Source organism: Convolutriloba macropyga, chromosome 12, assembly GCF_964194025.1.
Source record: "Convolutriloba macropyga chromosome 12, txConMacr16.3, whole genome shotgun sequence".
NCBI classification, from domain to species: domain Eukaryota; kingdom Metazoa; phylum Xenacoelomorpha; order Acoela; family Convolutidae; genus Convolutriloba; species Convolutriloba macropyga.
Genome location: NC_134479.1, coordinates 27,823,293 through 27,840,878, shown reverse-complemented (window position 1 = coordinate 27,840,878; position 17,586 = coordinate 27,823,293). Strand labels below are relative to the sequence as shown.

Genomic DNA, 17,586 nt, shown 5'->3' with positions numbered 1-17,586 from the left:
AATAATAATAATAATAATAATAATAATAATAATTTTAATAATAATAATAATAATAATAATAATAATAATAATATTAATAATAATAATAATAATAATAATAATAATAATGATAATAATAATAATAATAATAATATTTAAAAAAAAAAATAATAATAATAATAATAATAATAATAGCAATAATAATAATAATAATAATAATAATAATAATAATAATATTAATAGAAATAATGATAATATAAATAATAATAATAATAATAATAATAATAATAATAATAACAATAATATTAATAATAATAATAAAAATAATAATAATAATAATAATAATAATAATAATAATAATAATAATAATAATAATAATAATAATAATAATATCACACCCCATATCACACCCATATCACACCCCATCAATTATCGGTGCAGTGAATTAATACCACTTATATCGCAGTACATATTTAGTATCATTGTTACCCATACTCTCAATCGTCCGACGATTGACTATTACTTCAGTGACAGGTAGTTCGTGACGTTGGTCACAACTAATACACTAACTGCGAATTGGCTAAGCGCAGTTCTGCCTTAACGTTTGAATTGAATAGTTGTCACTGACTACCTTTCAATTAACGACTCTCTTGAATATAACTACAGGCTTGTCGATACGTCTATCATCATTATCATCGTACTACCGCTAGGCCCATTAGTAGTACGACATGGCGCAGTCAGATTCAAAAGGACGCACAGCACTCGGTCTCGAACCATTTTGGGATAAACCCAGCAGCAACCCGCCCATTCCATGGGAGAAGTGGAGAAGCCAATTGAAAATGGCTCTAGTCGCGAAGACAAACATCGAACTGGACGAACTACTACAAGAGAGACCGAAAACAGTCATCTACCCCCCGAACCGGTAGAGGAACAACCAGTCCACAACCCTACGCAAACGATGGAAAGAGAGAGACAAACACGATACCACCAGGCGACAGCCAAATGGAAAAATGTGTGTAATCAAATAGACAGAATAGGCGTACTATGCGGCGATAAGCCATGGGACACGGCAGACGGGAAAGCCAAATCACTTATTTTCCTAAGCCTAGGCATTGAAGGACGAAAAATGCATGCCAGGAAGTTCCCCACACAAATGTAGAAAACAAAAACAACACAAGAAATCTGGGAGGAACTCGAACTAACATTCATACCTCCGAGAAACGTAACATTCGACCGTTGCCTACTATTAACCCGAAAGCAACAACGCGGAGAGACAATGGAGCAGTTGCACTCGGCCCTAAGATCTTTAGCAGAGCATTGTCAGCTAGCCCACCTGGAGGACGAATTATGACGCGACATATTCACAGCGAACATGATCGACCACGAAATACAGAAAGAACTGTTTAAAACGACACTCACCCCAGAAAAGGCCCTCGAATTAGCCGTTAGCATAGAGCTAGGAATCAGAAGCCAACTAGCCATACACTCAAAACAACTAGCCGACCCCCACCAAAACGCTTTCGTCGGACGCGAGGAAACTTTCTCAGAAATATCAAGCGCAAGGTTCCGCGGTTCCAATAGAACGACAACGCCCCGAGGACCATATAGAGGGAACAACAGGCCAACATTCAACAACAGTAGAAATACACCCCACAACTGTAGAAACTGCGGACAAACATGGGACATCAATCACAAAGCCGAATGCCAGGCAATAGGACAAACGTGCCGCAGATGCAACAAACCAAACCACTTCGCAAAAGTATGCAGATCAAATCTGAACAGACCACTAGCACAACGCTCCGTAAACGAAGTCGACAATCAGAGCATGGAACAATCGTCCGACGGAATTAACATGATATCCCTACAGGCAGAAATCCACTCAACGTACGGAAATTCAGACGACGATTACTCCGTAAACATGATGGACACCTCAAACGACCCAACTACTCCGTCAAAACTCCACGTACAATACGGACACAGCAAGTTTTGGGTAATGGTAGATTCGGGAAGTTCGACCAGTGTAGTTACAGAACAGATGGCGAAGGACATCGAAGCAAGAGACAGCAACACCTGGTGGAGCCGAACGACAAATCCAGTCCAACTGAAAAGCTACACCATCAACCCCATCAAAAATCTGGGCACTCTCTACTGTGACATCGAATGTAATGGGTGGCGAGCAGGACGACGAGATATCATCGTGGTCCCCAACAAACATATAGCCATCGTGGGGAGAGATCTATTCCAACCCCTAGGAATACACCTCAAACAAAAAGACTCCCCAAATGCACAAGCTAAGAACATAGATTCAATAGAAATAACGTCAACATGCCCCATTAAACGAGAGGTAGCAACAAAATATAAAAATTTAACAACCAGACTGGGGCGGACAAAAAATCATAAGGTAAAATCCAAATTCAAAAGCAACTTCACCCCGGTCCATCAAAGGGGAAGACGCGTACCTCTACACCTAGAAAAACAAGTCGAAGAAGAACTCAGAAGATTAAAAAACATCGGACATATCACAAAATTAGAAAAAGGCAGCGACGAATTCTACATATCACCAATAGTCATTACAGTCAAAAAAGACAAATCAATGAAACTAGCGATGGACTCAAAAACGATTAACAAAGCAATCCATAAAAACAAATATCAAATACACAACATTGAGTGCCTCATGGATAACATCGCTCAATCAATAACACAATCGGCCAACGAAGGACAAATACTATTTTCAACAATGGACCTACGTTACGCATATAGCCAACTACCACTAGATGAAGATACAGCTAACCAATGCAATTTCAACATAATAGGCGGTCAAGCCACAGGAACATACAGATTCAATACTGGTTTCTACGGACTCACAGATATGCCTGCAGAATTCCAAAAGGCGATAGACAAAACATTATTTAACTGAAAAAACACATTTAGCTTCCTAGACGACATCATCATCGTTACAGGCGGAGGTTTAGAGAACCACAAGAAATACCTATTTAACTGCCTTGACAGATTGAACAACGAAAACTTGGCAATAAACTTAGACAAATGTCACTTTGCGAAAAGCAAAATAACATGGTTGGGACACGAGATAACAGAAAAAGGAATAAAAACCGTCATTTCCAAGACACAGGCAAAAATAAACCTAAAGCCACCAACAACTCACAAACAACTTAAATCATTTCTTGGCAGCGTACACCATCTCACTAAATTCATACCCAACCTAGCAACAATATGCCGAGGCTTCAGAGACCTACTACAGAAAGATACAAAATACGTATGGACAGAAAACCACCAATCAGATTTCGAAACAAAAAAAACAATATCAAAAACTTAACAGAAACAATCACTATGACGTCAAACGAAATACAAGAGTCAAAACTGATGCCTCACGATCAGGTCTAGGAGCAGTACTAGAGCAAGAAACATGGAACGGATGGGAGACAATATCTTACGCATCACGATTCCTAAACAAAGCAGAAGAAAAATACAGTATCAACGAGCTAGAATTACTAGGTGTCGTATGGGCACTAGAACACTTCAAACACTATTTACTGAGACACCACTTCTTAGTACAAACCGACCACCGAGCACTATTATCCATACTTTAAGAACGAACTAGTAAAATACATCAGAGCCGCCTAACACGATGGTACGATAGACTAAAACCACTCAACTTTAACATCGAACACATACCGGGCACAAAAATGGGACTAGCCGATTACATGTCACGAAACCCATCAGAACCCGCAAAACCACCGAACGAATACGACAAAAATTTCATAATAGCAACAATAGATTTTATACGCGAAACTTTAAACATACTGAGAAAAAGGGGTAGACCCAGAAAACAACAAATTCAACAAGCAATGAACAACCAAACGGAAACGTCCAACGATTCCACACTAAACAAATATAATAGAACGAAAACGCCCAACGATTCCATATTAAATAAAAACAACAACACGGAATCACCCAACGATTCCACGCACACTAACATAAACAACAAACACACACGACAAAGAGGCAGGCCGAGAAAAGCCATAAAGGAACTACAGAGCAACCACAAGAAATCACAAGACACAAGTCAAAAACACGTCACAAAGACAATTAAACCGTATACGGTAAGTAATTACAACTTGCGCAGTGCACAAAACTTAAATAACACGGATTTCAACACAGCAAATCATGACGTCAGAACAAACCAACAATTCGCTCACAACACAATAGCACAAGCGAATTTGCCATTTATCTCGCCTAACACACAGCAGCCCCCTTTAAATACACTCATAAACTCTGTTCAACAAATTAGGAAGCCAACGAACAAACAAATCAAACTACGGAATCACCCTCTCCTAGAAAGACCTTCTCAATCACTAGTTTCCTAAGCCCACCCCGTAAACAACCAAAAATAGGCACAGCATCAGAAAAAGAGGAGCAGCTACCAAAACCCCCTGACGACATCTTCAACACCTAACTTATAGCCGCCCTGACCAACCGCGATACCGTACTTCGTGAAGTACGCGACTGCATCCAATCTGGGGACGAACAGCGATGCAAGAATCTCAGCAAACAAATCCACGCCAAGTGGGGGAGTCTAAGCGTACACAACGGCTGCGTACTATTAGACAACAAACTCGCTATCCCCAACAGCCTCAAAGAATCGGTCATAGTTGTATTACACTCCACACATCCGGGAGCTTGGGGCATGACCGAGTTAGGACAACGTATATGGTGGCCCTTCATTAACCGAGATTTGATAAACAAATCCAAAACATGTCGACCCTGCACAGAATTTGGTAAGAATTTAAAAAGCATAAATCCCAAAAGCCACTGGGCACCTTTACCACAATGCTCAGAACCAAACGAAGAAATTCAATTAGACTTCGGGGGACCAATATTTGACGGACAGGGGAGAGAAGTGTATTTCCTCGCATGCGTAGACCGCTTCTCAAAATTCCCCACTCTGAAACTAGTAACACATGCAAACGGCCCAAACATAGAAAAATTCTTAAACAAATACATTGCACAACACGGTGTACCACGCAACATTAGACTCGACCAAGCCCGCTGCCTAAAGGGTAATAAAGTAAAACTCCTTTGCGCAAAACACAATAATAACCTAATTTACGCACCGGCCAACGACCATCGCCCCATCGGTCTGGTAGAACGCCTTATACAAACCGTCAAACGACGACTAGGATGTAATAAACTTGACCCCAACCAACGACCATTCAATATTAAAAACGCCCTAAGAGACATATCTTTCGAACTACGAATTTGTAGGAAGAAATACTCTAAACTATCACCCTTCGAAGCTTACTACGGTAGAAAACCAAATACAACCCTATCGAACATAACAACAAAACCAAACAAAAATAACATAAGTTGGTCAAACACATTTAAATATTTAGACGACAACATCATAGGCGACGAGGAGCTGATATCAGAGGAAAGATGGTACGACGAAGATCTAGACAGCGATGCAGAAGTACAAGAGGCCAAGAGGCAGAAACTCGAAGACGCTAAGAGCGACAACGGTGAGATACAACGAATCTTCACGCTACCATCTACCAGCATCCAACAACCACTCGCCCGACAAAGTCCACGCCTCCAACTTGCCCGTCGAACACTAACTGCCTAGAGAAACAAATAACAACTACAAGGCATATACGAAGCCATACCGGACGGAGCCGCCCTAGTAAAGACGACCGACACAACTCTCACTATAAAAGTACCAGGACAACAGGACACTGTACTCAACAAATCAGACGTTGCAAGATTCGGGACAGCAGACCAACGAAAGATACCCCTCAATAATTTTGCCGCACGCAAAACAGTTTGCAACCCCTACAAAAAAACTCATCGACAACATGGAACAACACGCAAAGGAACAAAGACAAAAGATACTGGGACAACGCAACATCAGAAAGAGAGACACTCAAGCTATTAAGCAGACAGACATATCAAGTCAAACCTATCAAAAGTCAATAGAATCAAGATCCCGAAAAAGAAGTCATACACACCTTTACCACGAAAAAGCTCCCCCAAGAAACGAAAAGATTCAACAGTCTCCTCACAAGACTCCAACCAGGAGGACAACATGTACCAAGAAACGGACTACATCCAAGACATGTACATGGCCGAAAACATAGGTCAACCTCCATCACCCTCGGACCCCAACGTCAACATCGTTGCTGACCAACAAACACACGACTCTAAATCAGGCAAGGACAAGACCCGCAAAAGTACTAGACCAAAGAGAGAAACAAAACGCTACGGAGACACTACAAATCTCGACTTCCTTGACTCGTCCGACGAAGAGCAGCAACCGCATAAGAGGCACGCGGCAAGCGTCGCATCATACTCACCACCGAAAACAACAATGCGGGACCCGCAAACATCACCAGCCAATAGCACAATTCCAGTAACCTCAACCAGCCGCAACAACATTACAACCGGACCAGCCCTCCAATCGCAGGACGAATTAAACATGGTGTACACCGGCGATAACGAGGCCGAACAAAGTAGTGATGACAACGAACGACACCTCCAACCCCACGAGCTCTAATTCATTATGAGTATCCAAGAAAGTACATCTCAGAAAACTCAAAACAAACTGAAAGAACTTTGTTTTCACATAAAACTTTAGTATAAACTTGATGATCCATATATATTATACTGCCATTTAATCACTTCCAATGTTAACATATGTACCCTAGTTAACCAACCTTTCTGTTAACCTTTTAAAATTTTTCTCTCTACAGGGGGAAATGTGGTACCCATATCACACCCCATCATTTATCGGTGCAGTGAATTAATACCACTTATATCGCAGTACATATTTAGTATCATTGTTACCCATACTCTCAATCGTCCGACGATTGACTATTATTTCAGTGACAGGTAGTTCGTGACCTTGGTCACAACTAATACACTAACTGCGAATTGGCTAAGCGCAGTTCTGCCTTAACGTTTGAATTGAATAGTTGTCACTGACTCCCTTTCACTTAACGACTCTCTTGAATATAACTACAGGCTTGTCGATACGTCTATCATCATTATTATTGTACTACCGCTAGGCCCATTAGTAGAACAACAACAATAATAATAATAAAAATAATGATAATATTAATAATAATAATAATAATAATAATAATAATAATAATAATAATAATAATAATAATAATAATAATAATAAAAATATTAATAATAATAATAATAATAATAATAATAATAGTAATAATAATGATAATAATAATAATAATAATAATAATAATAATAATAATAATAATAATAATAACAATAATAATAATAATAATAATAGTAATGATAATAATAATAATAATAATAATAATAATAATAATAATAATAATAATAATAATAATAATAATAACAATAATAATAATAACAATAATAATAATGATACTAATAATAATAATAATAATAATAATAATAATAATAATAATAATAATAATAATAATAATAATAATAATAATAATAATAATAATAATAATAACAATAGTAATAATAATAATAATAATAATAATAATAATAATAATAATAATAATAATAATAATAATAATAATATTAATAATAATAATAGTAATAATAATAATAATAATAATAATAATAATAATAATAATAATAATAATAATAATAATAATAATATTAATAATAATAATAATAATAATAATAATAATAATAATAATAATAATAATAATAATAATAATAATAATAATAATAATAATAATAATAATAATAATAATAATAATAATAATAATAATAATAATAATAATAATAATAATAATAATAATAATAATAATAATAATAATAATAATAATAATAATAATAATAATAATAATAATAATAATAATAATAATAATAATAATAATAATAATAATAATAATAATAATAATAATAATAATAATAATAATAATAATAATAATAATAATAATAATAATAATAATAATAATAATAATAATAATAATAATAATAATAATAATAATAATAATAATAATAATAATAATAATAATAATAATAATAATAATAATAATAATAATATTAATAATAACAACAACAACAACAACAACAACAACACTAATAATAATGATAATAATAATAAAGAAGTGTAGCTTGATTTTGTTCGCATAGCTTAAGTTTTAACAGAGCAGCATAAGGTATATTTCTCTTTCAATTTTGCAAACTAAAAGCATAAAGTTCTCAAAACTGGTTCAAATCAATTCGAGCAGTATTTGAGGGAACACTCGACCTTGCTCAGAAAAGAGCTCGATACCTGTGTGATTCCCGGAGTTGTTCTGCCTGTTTCCTTGAGCAGTGTTGGGGTTGAACCCGTTCACGGCCCCCTGTAGGAACAACTTGGCTCTGGCTCTGAGTGCCCGCAGAATTTTCCAGTAGCAAATAGTTGAGAGGACGAAGGGCGCAAAGTAGAAGAGAGTTAAATCCACAAGAAAGAGGGAGTCGTTGAAAATCACCAGCTGACCTGCAGAAAAAGTGTTCTTTAAAACAAAAAAAAGAATTTTGGAATTTTGCAAGAATTCAATGCGTAGATAATGAGTTTCATGACTATATTTAAGTATTTTTTTATTATTTACAATATTTGTACGGCTGTCATAAAACTATGATACCTGACTTGTAAACATTAACCGACTGGTTTTAAAAGTAATCTATCCCAGGTTGAGGTGCCAGACCGAAAGTCGATATGTCCAGACCGTCCCAGACGGAAAGTGTCTATGTCCAGACCCTCCCAGACGGAAAGTGCCTATGTCCAGACTTTCGTGCGTTCAAAATTTTTCGTGCGTTCATCGTGCGTTCAAAAGTCCTCATGTCCAGACTTTCGTGCGTTCAAAATTGCCTATGTCCAGACTTTCGTGCGTTCCAAAAGAAAATTCGTGCGTTCCAAATTTAATAATTTGTGCGTTCATGTCCAGACTATCGTGCGTTCAAAAGGCCTTATGTCCAGACTTTCGTGCGTTCAAAAATGCCTATGTCCAGACTTTCGTGCGTTCAAAGTTGCATATGTCCAGACTATCGTGCGTTCAAAGTTGCATATGTCCAGACTATCGTGCGTTCAAAGTTACCTATGATCAGACTATCGTGCGTTCCAAGTTGCATATGTCCAGACTATCGTGCGTTCAAAATTGCATATGTCCAGACTATCGTGCGTTCAAAATTGCATATGTCCAGACTATCGTGCGTTCAAAATTGCATATGTCCAGACTATCGTGCGTTCAAAATTGCATATGTCCAGACTATCGTGCGTTCATTTTTTTTTCCAGACCGTGTAATTTTGAACGCACGACGCCACCTTGTGCGTTCATTTCGGTCTGGACATATCGACTTTCGGTCTGGCACCTCAACCTGGGATTTGTCAATTCGGAAGAAAATATGCATATGTTTTTATAAAATAACGAAAAGAAACTTCAGCAAGATTTTTGAGTTTTTTTGTTCCTTTTTTGATCTCCAAAAGTACGGAACAAATTCACCAGATCTCACGGGAAAATTCTTGCTAGTCGGTTCAGGTGCTTCATTCTGAGCACACTTTACACCACAGGGCACCAAAATGCCGTAAGTTGTTTCGTTAATTTTTGTGTGATTTCTCTTCACTCCAAGTCAGAAGCTCACCAGGTAAATGCGAGTAAACTGCCAGCTTCATAATGCCAACACAGACATTGTACACGAATGATGCCAGCCAACTAGCCAGACATATTTTGATGCTTTTATTCCTGGTGCACAGTCGCATGCTCTTCAGAGGGTCACAAACAGCCAAGGCTCTTTCGAGAGTGAAACAGGCTGAAGTGATCATGGCAGCGTACAGACCTAAAACAGAAAACTTTTCTGATCTCTGAAAAAATAGATGAAATGAATGACGACAAATTTTACACACTTTTCTCAAACTTGACAGTAAAAACAATGAGAGCGGTTTTGTTTTAAAAGCTAAATTTGTCGGTAGGTCGGTAAAATTGTCTGAAACTTAAAAAAGCTTCGGTAAGTTTGATATTGCAAGATTTGGCACGCTCAGTTTCTAAATCGGTATGTTCCGTGAGAAACACAAGAAATCGCCGGGATTTTGCACACACATATTTAAATTTTTGTATGTAATGTAGTCAAGTTGTATGACAGCCATCTACTTGCAGGAGATTCTGACGTAAATAAAATTGTTAACTCTCTTCTTTAGATTTTAAAAATTAACAGACTAATTGAGCATTGATGGGGATTTGGTTCATTAATAACATTAACCGAGTTTTTATACCCACTAAATAACGGTATGGTGAATTTACCTTAAGGAAATTAAATTAAACGCATGTTAAGGTGAAATTCAGGTAAACGTTACCTTATTCTTACTTTAAATAGAGTTAATGTAACAATTAACCTTAACTTTGTTAAGGTAAATTTACCTTAACTTCTTCTTTGCCTTAAAAAGAGAAATTTGATGGTAGAGATTCCAAAGAAAAATTATTAAGCGAAAAAAGTTTTAAAACAAGAGAGTTAGCATAAAGTTTCTATGGTAATAAGGCCAACTACCTATTTTATTAACAAACCCACATATTATTGGCAGTCTGCGGTTACCATTTCGTTTCATCTCCTTGTTTCGATAAAGTTCTCTGTTTTGAAAAATAAAGTAGTTATTATATTTTCAAAAAAAGAGCTTTGTCTTATCAATGAGTTGTTTGGTCTGGAAATGCAATTGGGTCTGAAACCAATTCGGCTCGACCTACGAAACAGATTAGTTTCGAACAAAGGGGTATCTATGGAAGAAATTCGGCTCGACATAGTTTTGGCTAAAAAGAATTTGGTTCGACCTTTGAAAAAAAAAATAAAGTAATTTTCCATACTGTATTGATTAAACTCTCCTCATTTAACTAATTTTGACTAAACTGTCCTGAGTTAAAATGACAATCTTGAGTCTCTCTTGCGCTAAAAATTGAAAAATACCGAATCTCTGTTGTTTGAAAATCGATAAAACGGAATATATCTTCTGTTAAAAAATGACAGTACGGATCCTCGCTAAAGGAATATCTGCATAAGAGTATAACTAATTTCCGACTATTTAAATATTTTACCGACAGAAAAAATAACTGGAATTGTTATTTGAATTCCCACATTTATTTTCTTAATCCCTTTATGGTTTTAAATGCTAAGTTAGGAACGATAATTTTTAACCTTCTTCGTTGGAACGGAAGACTTGACAAAAATAAATGTAATTTGAAAATTCAAATGAAAACAAAAGAATTGGAGTTTAGAATTGGATTTTGTAAACACTGAGATCTTGATAAAACTCTAAAACAAGTTACAGGAGCTTCAGATCTATGTTATGTTTTGCCAGCCAGCCGAGAAAAAAACACCGAAGATTTTTCCACTACCAAAGTCGTGGTTGTCTATTATTGTACATTCGAGAGCTACTTCCAAGAAAATACACCTAGCTTCCATCCTGAGAGAGACAAGTAGTTAAACTGAATAAAATTAAAGTCCGGGAAAAAACTGCAGTTAGTTTTCTCAGCAAGATTTTCCAACTGAGAGTCAACAATTTTCTCATCCGAAGAAAATTAACAACAGCAATTTATTGCCGTTTAAGCCCTGTTTATTTGAAATTGCATTTGACCGTCAGCTTGGTTGCATCAGTTGTTGTGTTGTTTGTAAATTTTTCCTGAAAATACCCTCATGCTTAATCGTTCGTTGGTATTCTTTTATTAGAAGCGTTCACAAAATTGCCTCGAAACTGTAATATTCCTCGGACGCTCTTCCATCCTAAATACGCTGTCAATAAATTTCATTCGAATCTGTTTAATTTGCATCATTAATGCTCTTAGCCAGAAAAGATGAAACAGAACACGCTTACGGCCATTGATAGGTAATTTTTCTGATAATCGATTTGCCTCTCAAAATGACTTACACAAATGCTCGTCTCGAGTACTTTCGGCGCTTTCCATGTCACAGTCCAGCGCTTATCTACGGAAAAATGGGATGCCTGCTAGCTGGTTTCACGATTCGAGTAACTCATCTTGGGAGTTCCCTAGTTGAGAATACCGAACAAAAACGACGCAAGAAATGTTCGTTATGTTCGATTTTATACGTAAGAAATTATCGGCATGCTCGGTTTGTCCGGTATCTTTGGTTTCAAATGTAACTAATTGTTCGTATGTTTGGTCTAGAACGTAAGAAAGCTTCGGTATGATCGGTTTTGCAAGATTCGGTATGTTCGGCTCGCAGCGTAAAAAAGATTCAGAATGTTATGTTTAGCCAGAGGTGGTATGTTTGATTAATAGACTTAAAAAAACGTTTGCTCTTTTTGGTTTCATAACTGAGAAATGGTCGGTATGTCTGATTGACAACACAGGAAACCTTCAGTATGTTGTTAGGGAAAATTAATATACCAGAGTCTCCCGGGTCGAGGTGTCACCGCTAAAAATTGCTAAAAGATGTAAGTTTTGCGGTGAATTTGAATAAAAAGTGTATGAAATGTGCTCAATGCGATCAATTCGGTGAAAAAAAACTCTTAAGGGGGTGAAATTTTTTTCACCGCTTATGCGGTGAAAAAAAGTATTCACAACTATAAATAGCAAATCTTACAAAAGTTTACCTGCGTATGTGTGTGAGTGGGTTGGGTATGTGTGCGTGTGAGTTTGTGTTTGTAAGTCTGTGTCTGTGGCTGTGTGTGCGTCTAAGCGTGTGTGTGTGTGTGTGTGTGTGTCTGTTCTTTTGTATGTGAGTATTTGTCTCTGGGCGCGTTTTGTCTGTGTGAGTGAGGGGGTGAGTGAGTAAGTGAGTGAGTGAGTGAGTGAGTGATTGAGTGAGTGAGTGAGTGAAAGACCTAATTCGTTTATCATTGAGGTTGCAGACTTGAACCACTATTCGAGACAGAGTTTCTCGGATCCTTCATTTTTAGATGCTTTTCTACAACCCGCACACGCACTTGTAATAATTACAAACAAAGAAGCTGATATTTTCTTATAGATCGGGGTTGTAGTATCATAAATCAACAAGACAGTGCTGAAAATTAGAATTTCTGTCATTCAATTCGCATTAATTCTAAAAATTGTGTTACAAAAACTATGATAGTATGATAGTCATAATATGGTTAATTTTTTTATGCTTCTGATTAATTCAAACAATGACCTTTTCTCGGTTCTAACAGGGTTTTAATTTTGTACATTTCTTCTCTTGAGCTGATTAAAAGCGATTGAAGTTGAGAACTTACAGTAATCACATTTGTTTTCAAAATTTGTCCTTTTTCTTTTTGAGGTAATTTGGGGGAGATTTTGCAAATTTTGGATAGGTTACTTTCGATTTTACAACATCAATTACCCGTAAAAGTGTATTAAAACGTGTATGTATTTATAACTGTTGACAGTACAAATGATGTTCTTGCATTCACAGATACAGTACAACATTTTTTTCAACACATGATGTTTGCTATTTCAACTATGTGGAAACATAAACAAGAATAGAAGATGAACACTTCAGACAAATTTTTACAATCTTCGCGCTTGAAAACATTTTTAATCACGTGAATTCGGAATCAGTCATAAATTCAAATTAGTTCAAAGCTGAACCATTTTAAACTAGAGACTAATATTTGTCTCAGGTTGCTTCCCAAAATTACTTTCCTCTGTTTTATGACATGATTAGTGGTAGCTTGAATTATGTATAAATTGAAACACTCTAACATGGAAGTCGACTATTTCCCCAATAGAGATCTTTCATTAAACCTGGCGGGGAATACAAATTTGTGTTGTTTACAAATTTGATAAACTCGAAAGCAAGAATTGGCTGTTTTATGTCAGATTTCCTCCGGTTTGACTAAATGTTGCGATTGTAAATAATTGAACGCAAATGACGAAATTCCGATGTTTCGTGTAAACAAATTGTCTAGTTTCAGAGCAAAAACGTCAATTTTAATATTGGGAACCTTTCGGTCATGTAACAGTTGATTATGATTTGGAAACTCTTCCTTTTTAGTTGAAATATAGCGAGGTCTTAAAGAGAAAGAGAGAACTTATTGGAGAAAACTTTCAGCATTGCTGACGCAAGGTTTTTTTTCCAAAGACAAGAATTGAAAAACAATTCTAAGTTATTATAGATAAGAAAACTTTCCGAATGACGCTTCGTTAGCCTTGCCAATAGGTTTAAAGAAACTGGGTTTTAGCAAAAATTAGGACTATGGCTCTTCGAAACTTTATTTATTGTGAGTGCGTGATCGTGCGTATTTGTATGTGTGCGTGATGTTTGATGATCTCTAATATGTACCTAAAATAAATTTAGAGCCAGGTTTCTTCTTTCATCCATAGGTAGTATTAACTTGTATTTCTAAGGATTTTTTAGTCCTTGAAGTGGTCTATGTACTCGTCCTCGAGCCATAACATTCAAATTAATATAAAATCAATTCTGGTTCAGTTTGTGTTTCATTTGAATTCAAATAAAACAGAAGTTGAGCCAGAAATGATCTTAAATAGATTTCAAGTGTTTCAGAAATTTCAGGGCATTTCATAAAACGTTTCAGCGTACCTCAAAATGTTTTTTGCATAATTTTTACGAAATTTCTCGACCTGGGAAAATTCGGTTAATCAAAACGTGCGTCAAATGGACCCATGATTTTTGATTATTAATGCGCCCGAACCCCGTGCCACCAAAAAATCAATTCTTAGATTTACTCAGCCCATAGATATCTCAGAGAACCAAGACTTCGACCTACTCTTGGCAGAGGAACATAAGACTTGGGACCCCTTTTGGCAGAGAACCCCGACACATGGTCTTTTTCCGCCAACAGATTTGTTGCATTCAGATTCTGAGATTCTGAGATTAACTCTGGAGCATTCTCTTAGATGTTTTGTATGTGACCAGTTCAGGCTCTGAGTCCAGCTTGACAACCATTCTTTTTTTTGTGATTCGGGCCTAATTGTTCCTGAGGATATTTCACGGAAAGTGTTGTTTCAAAGATTTTTTCACAGAATAAAAAATATACAAACTCAGAGACAAGACTCGTAGTCATTACACATTAAATAAATTTACAATATGCCGAAAACTTGTAAATTATAATAAATTAAGTTTTTTATGGTAAAGAATGAATTCTATCGAATTGTAGCCGCTTACGCTTTCAAATTTAATGCCCGGTATTATTTAGTAACTCATTTTGCGCTCCACGTATGAGAGGTTACGCTAGTCTTTTGTAAACATCAGTCATTAAAATTTTTTTCGCCTTTTTTCTTAGCGTGGGCGTTTCGGGGTGAATTCTCAAGGGGAACTTACGGGGCGATAGTGGGACTGTGAAAAAAAGATAAAAGTTCAAAAAGGTACCTTTAATTTTGTTAGCCTTAATATTCTGATACCTGTACGTCAGAATAAAATTTATATGCATTATCTAATCAATTGTGTTCACACGCATTAAAATATTGTATTTGACCGCCCTCCGCTCTCTAGATCAGAACCTGTGTGAACTCATTAATATGCATGCAGAAAAGGTATTGAATGATTACTATTTAGACATCATTTTCACATTTCCGTATTTTAAACACTTTTTTCACTCGCATTTGAAGCAAATAGGGGAAATAATTGTTGAAAAGAACCAGAACAAAAGAAATCCGGCGTGAAATCCGTTTTAATCAGTTTCAAATGGGGCAAAAAATTAACTGAGTTCGCCCAAAGTACATAATCATCTCGACAGGTTGCCTCCTTTGAAAACCCTTTTCTGTCCTAAGTTGTGTCTAATCTATCGTTTCATCTCTGCCATGCTCCAATTTTCCCAGTATTGGAGGAAATGCGCGTAGGCGTGAAATGTCAAGGTGTTAACCTTTATACACACCCCTGTCGATCCCAAAACGGAAACTTTGGCCTGGATAAAATTGGCGAAGTGAATAAATCCCCTAATTGAATAAGACTATATCAGACATTGTTGAATAAGACTATTCAACAAAAATTTTACAATGCTCAGCGGAAAAATGTTACAATGCTCCAAATTCGCATATTTGCATAATGCGAATGTGTTACAAAGGATGTGACTCTATAAAGAGGTCTCATCGAGAGACTGTGTTTCCGGGTTTGATAAAATTTTTTTAAAATTTACGAAAGATATATGCTGAATTTTCAAAAATTTCAGCTCAAAAACCTTTAATAATTAAGCGCTAAGAATTAAGAAAATCGCTGAACTCCGCTGAAAATCAACTCATTTTCAAACTGCTCTCGCGCTGCCCGAGTTTCGAACCCTGCTCTACTGTTTTCTAGACATCACTCAGTCAACTGTGGTTCCTGAGGAAACTCTTCTCATTTGAATATTTGATTGCATTTTCCTTAAGAAACCGTTTTGGAACAAATGTGCTTAACTGCGTTGACAACTTATCGCAATCTTACAAATTTTGGCGCATTTCAGCGGTTTCCGTAGCATTTCTTGCAAAAATCATATGTACAAAATCAGATCAAATTAGGCGGTAATATTTTTAGGGCAAAAATCTCGTAAAATTGTGAGCTCAAAAACGGTGGAACTCTTTAAAAAATGTCTTCAAGTATACACTTACATACAAAGAGGCACTCACAAAGACACGTGCACATATACAAACACGAATATATACATCCACTCGAACACACACACACACACACACACACACACACACACACACACACACACACACACACACACACACACACACACACACACACACACACACACACACACACACACGCACACACACACACACACATACACACATACACACACACATACACACACACGCACGAACACACACACACATACACACGCACATTCGTATATAGTGCTAAAATCTTTCAATAGCATTAAAGAAGTGCTCTAAGAAATTTGCTGCAAATCATTGAAATTTTGATAGAAATGCGCTGATAAGCACTTTTTGCACAAAAAAAAATCAGAAAGACGTTGTCCATCTGATCTTATAAAAGTGTTCAGCTTTTATTAAGAAATGCACTGAAAGGCGCTGAATTAAATTGTATGTGCTCAGAACTTTGTGAGAGTTGTGTTCAAAAAAATGCTAAAGAAGCAAGTGAGAATTGTGGTGAAAGGGAACTGAAACTATTCAAAAAATGCGTCGATAACTGAAAGTTTAGAGATTGAAAGCATTCTCAAAGTTTCAGCGCAATTCAGTGCAAGTGTTTTCAGTGACTTCATCTTCCCTGGCGTTTGTCTCAGAGCATTTGAGTGCAGAACAAGCGCGTTTCAGCAGTAGAAAAACAATTCATGTCTGAAACATTGCATCTCAAGGGTGCTTGAAGTTTTGTCTTTAAGATCTTATAAAATTTGAAAATGTCAGTTACTAGAGCTAAGCTGAATATATTTTTTAATACTCGCGGCATAAGATTTGGCAGTTTACATTGGATAAAGAACAGAGTACAGACAATTTCCAAAAAATTGTTTAGACTGATTGAGTGTCAGTTTTCTCTGCGATCAACCTCTTTAGATGATACAATGCATAAGTCTTTGTATCACTCTTGGCGGAGAAAAAGTTGGGAAGAGTTCATCTTTAACGAGGCGAAATACTGCTTTTGATGAATATTTGTTTCTCTCACCCCCCCCCCCCCATCACTCTTCAATTGTTTTCATCAAATTAATTGCGAATCATCTTTCAT

The 17,586-nt window shown here is 36.2% G+C and overlaps 1 protein-coding gene across 1 annotated transcript; it reads right to left on the bottom strand.

Annotated features, from left to right (window-relative positions):
* Window positions 1-8,210: 8,210 nt before the first annotated feature.
* On the bottom strand, window positions 8,211-14,868 carry LOC142350444 (thyrotropin-releasing hormone receptor-like). The gene is made up of 3 exons (XM_075402291.1): window positions 14,802-14,868; window positions 9,622-9,816; window positions 8,211-8,479 (listed from the first exon to the last, which is right to left on the bottom strand). The coding sequence occupies exons 1-3, from the start codon at window positions 14,866-14,868 to the stop codon at window positions 8,211-8,213; spliced, it is 531 nt and encodes a 176-aa protein (XP_075258406.1).
* Between the last annotated feature and the right edge of the window lie 2,718 nt (window positions 14,869-17,586).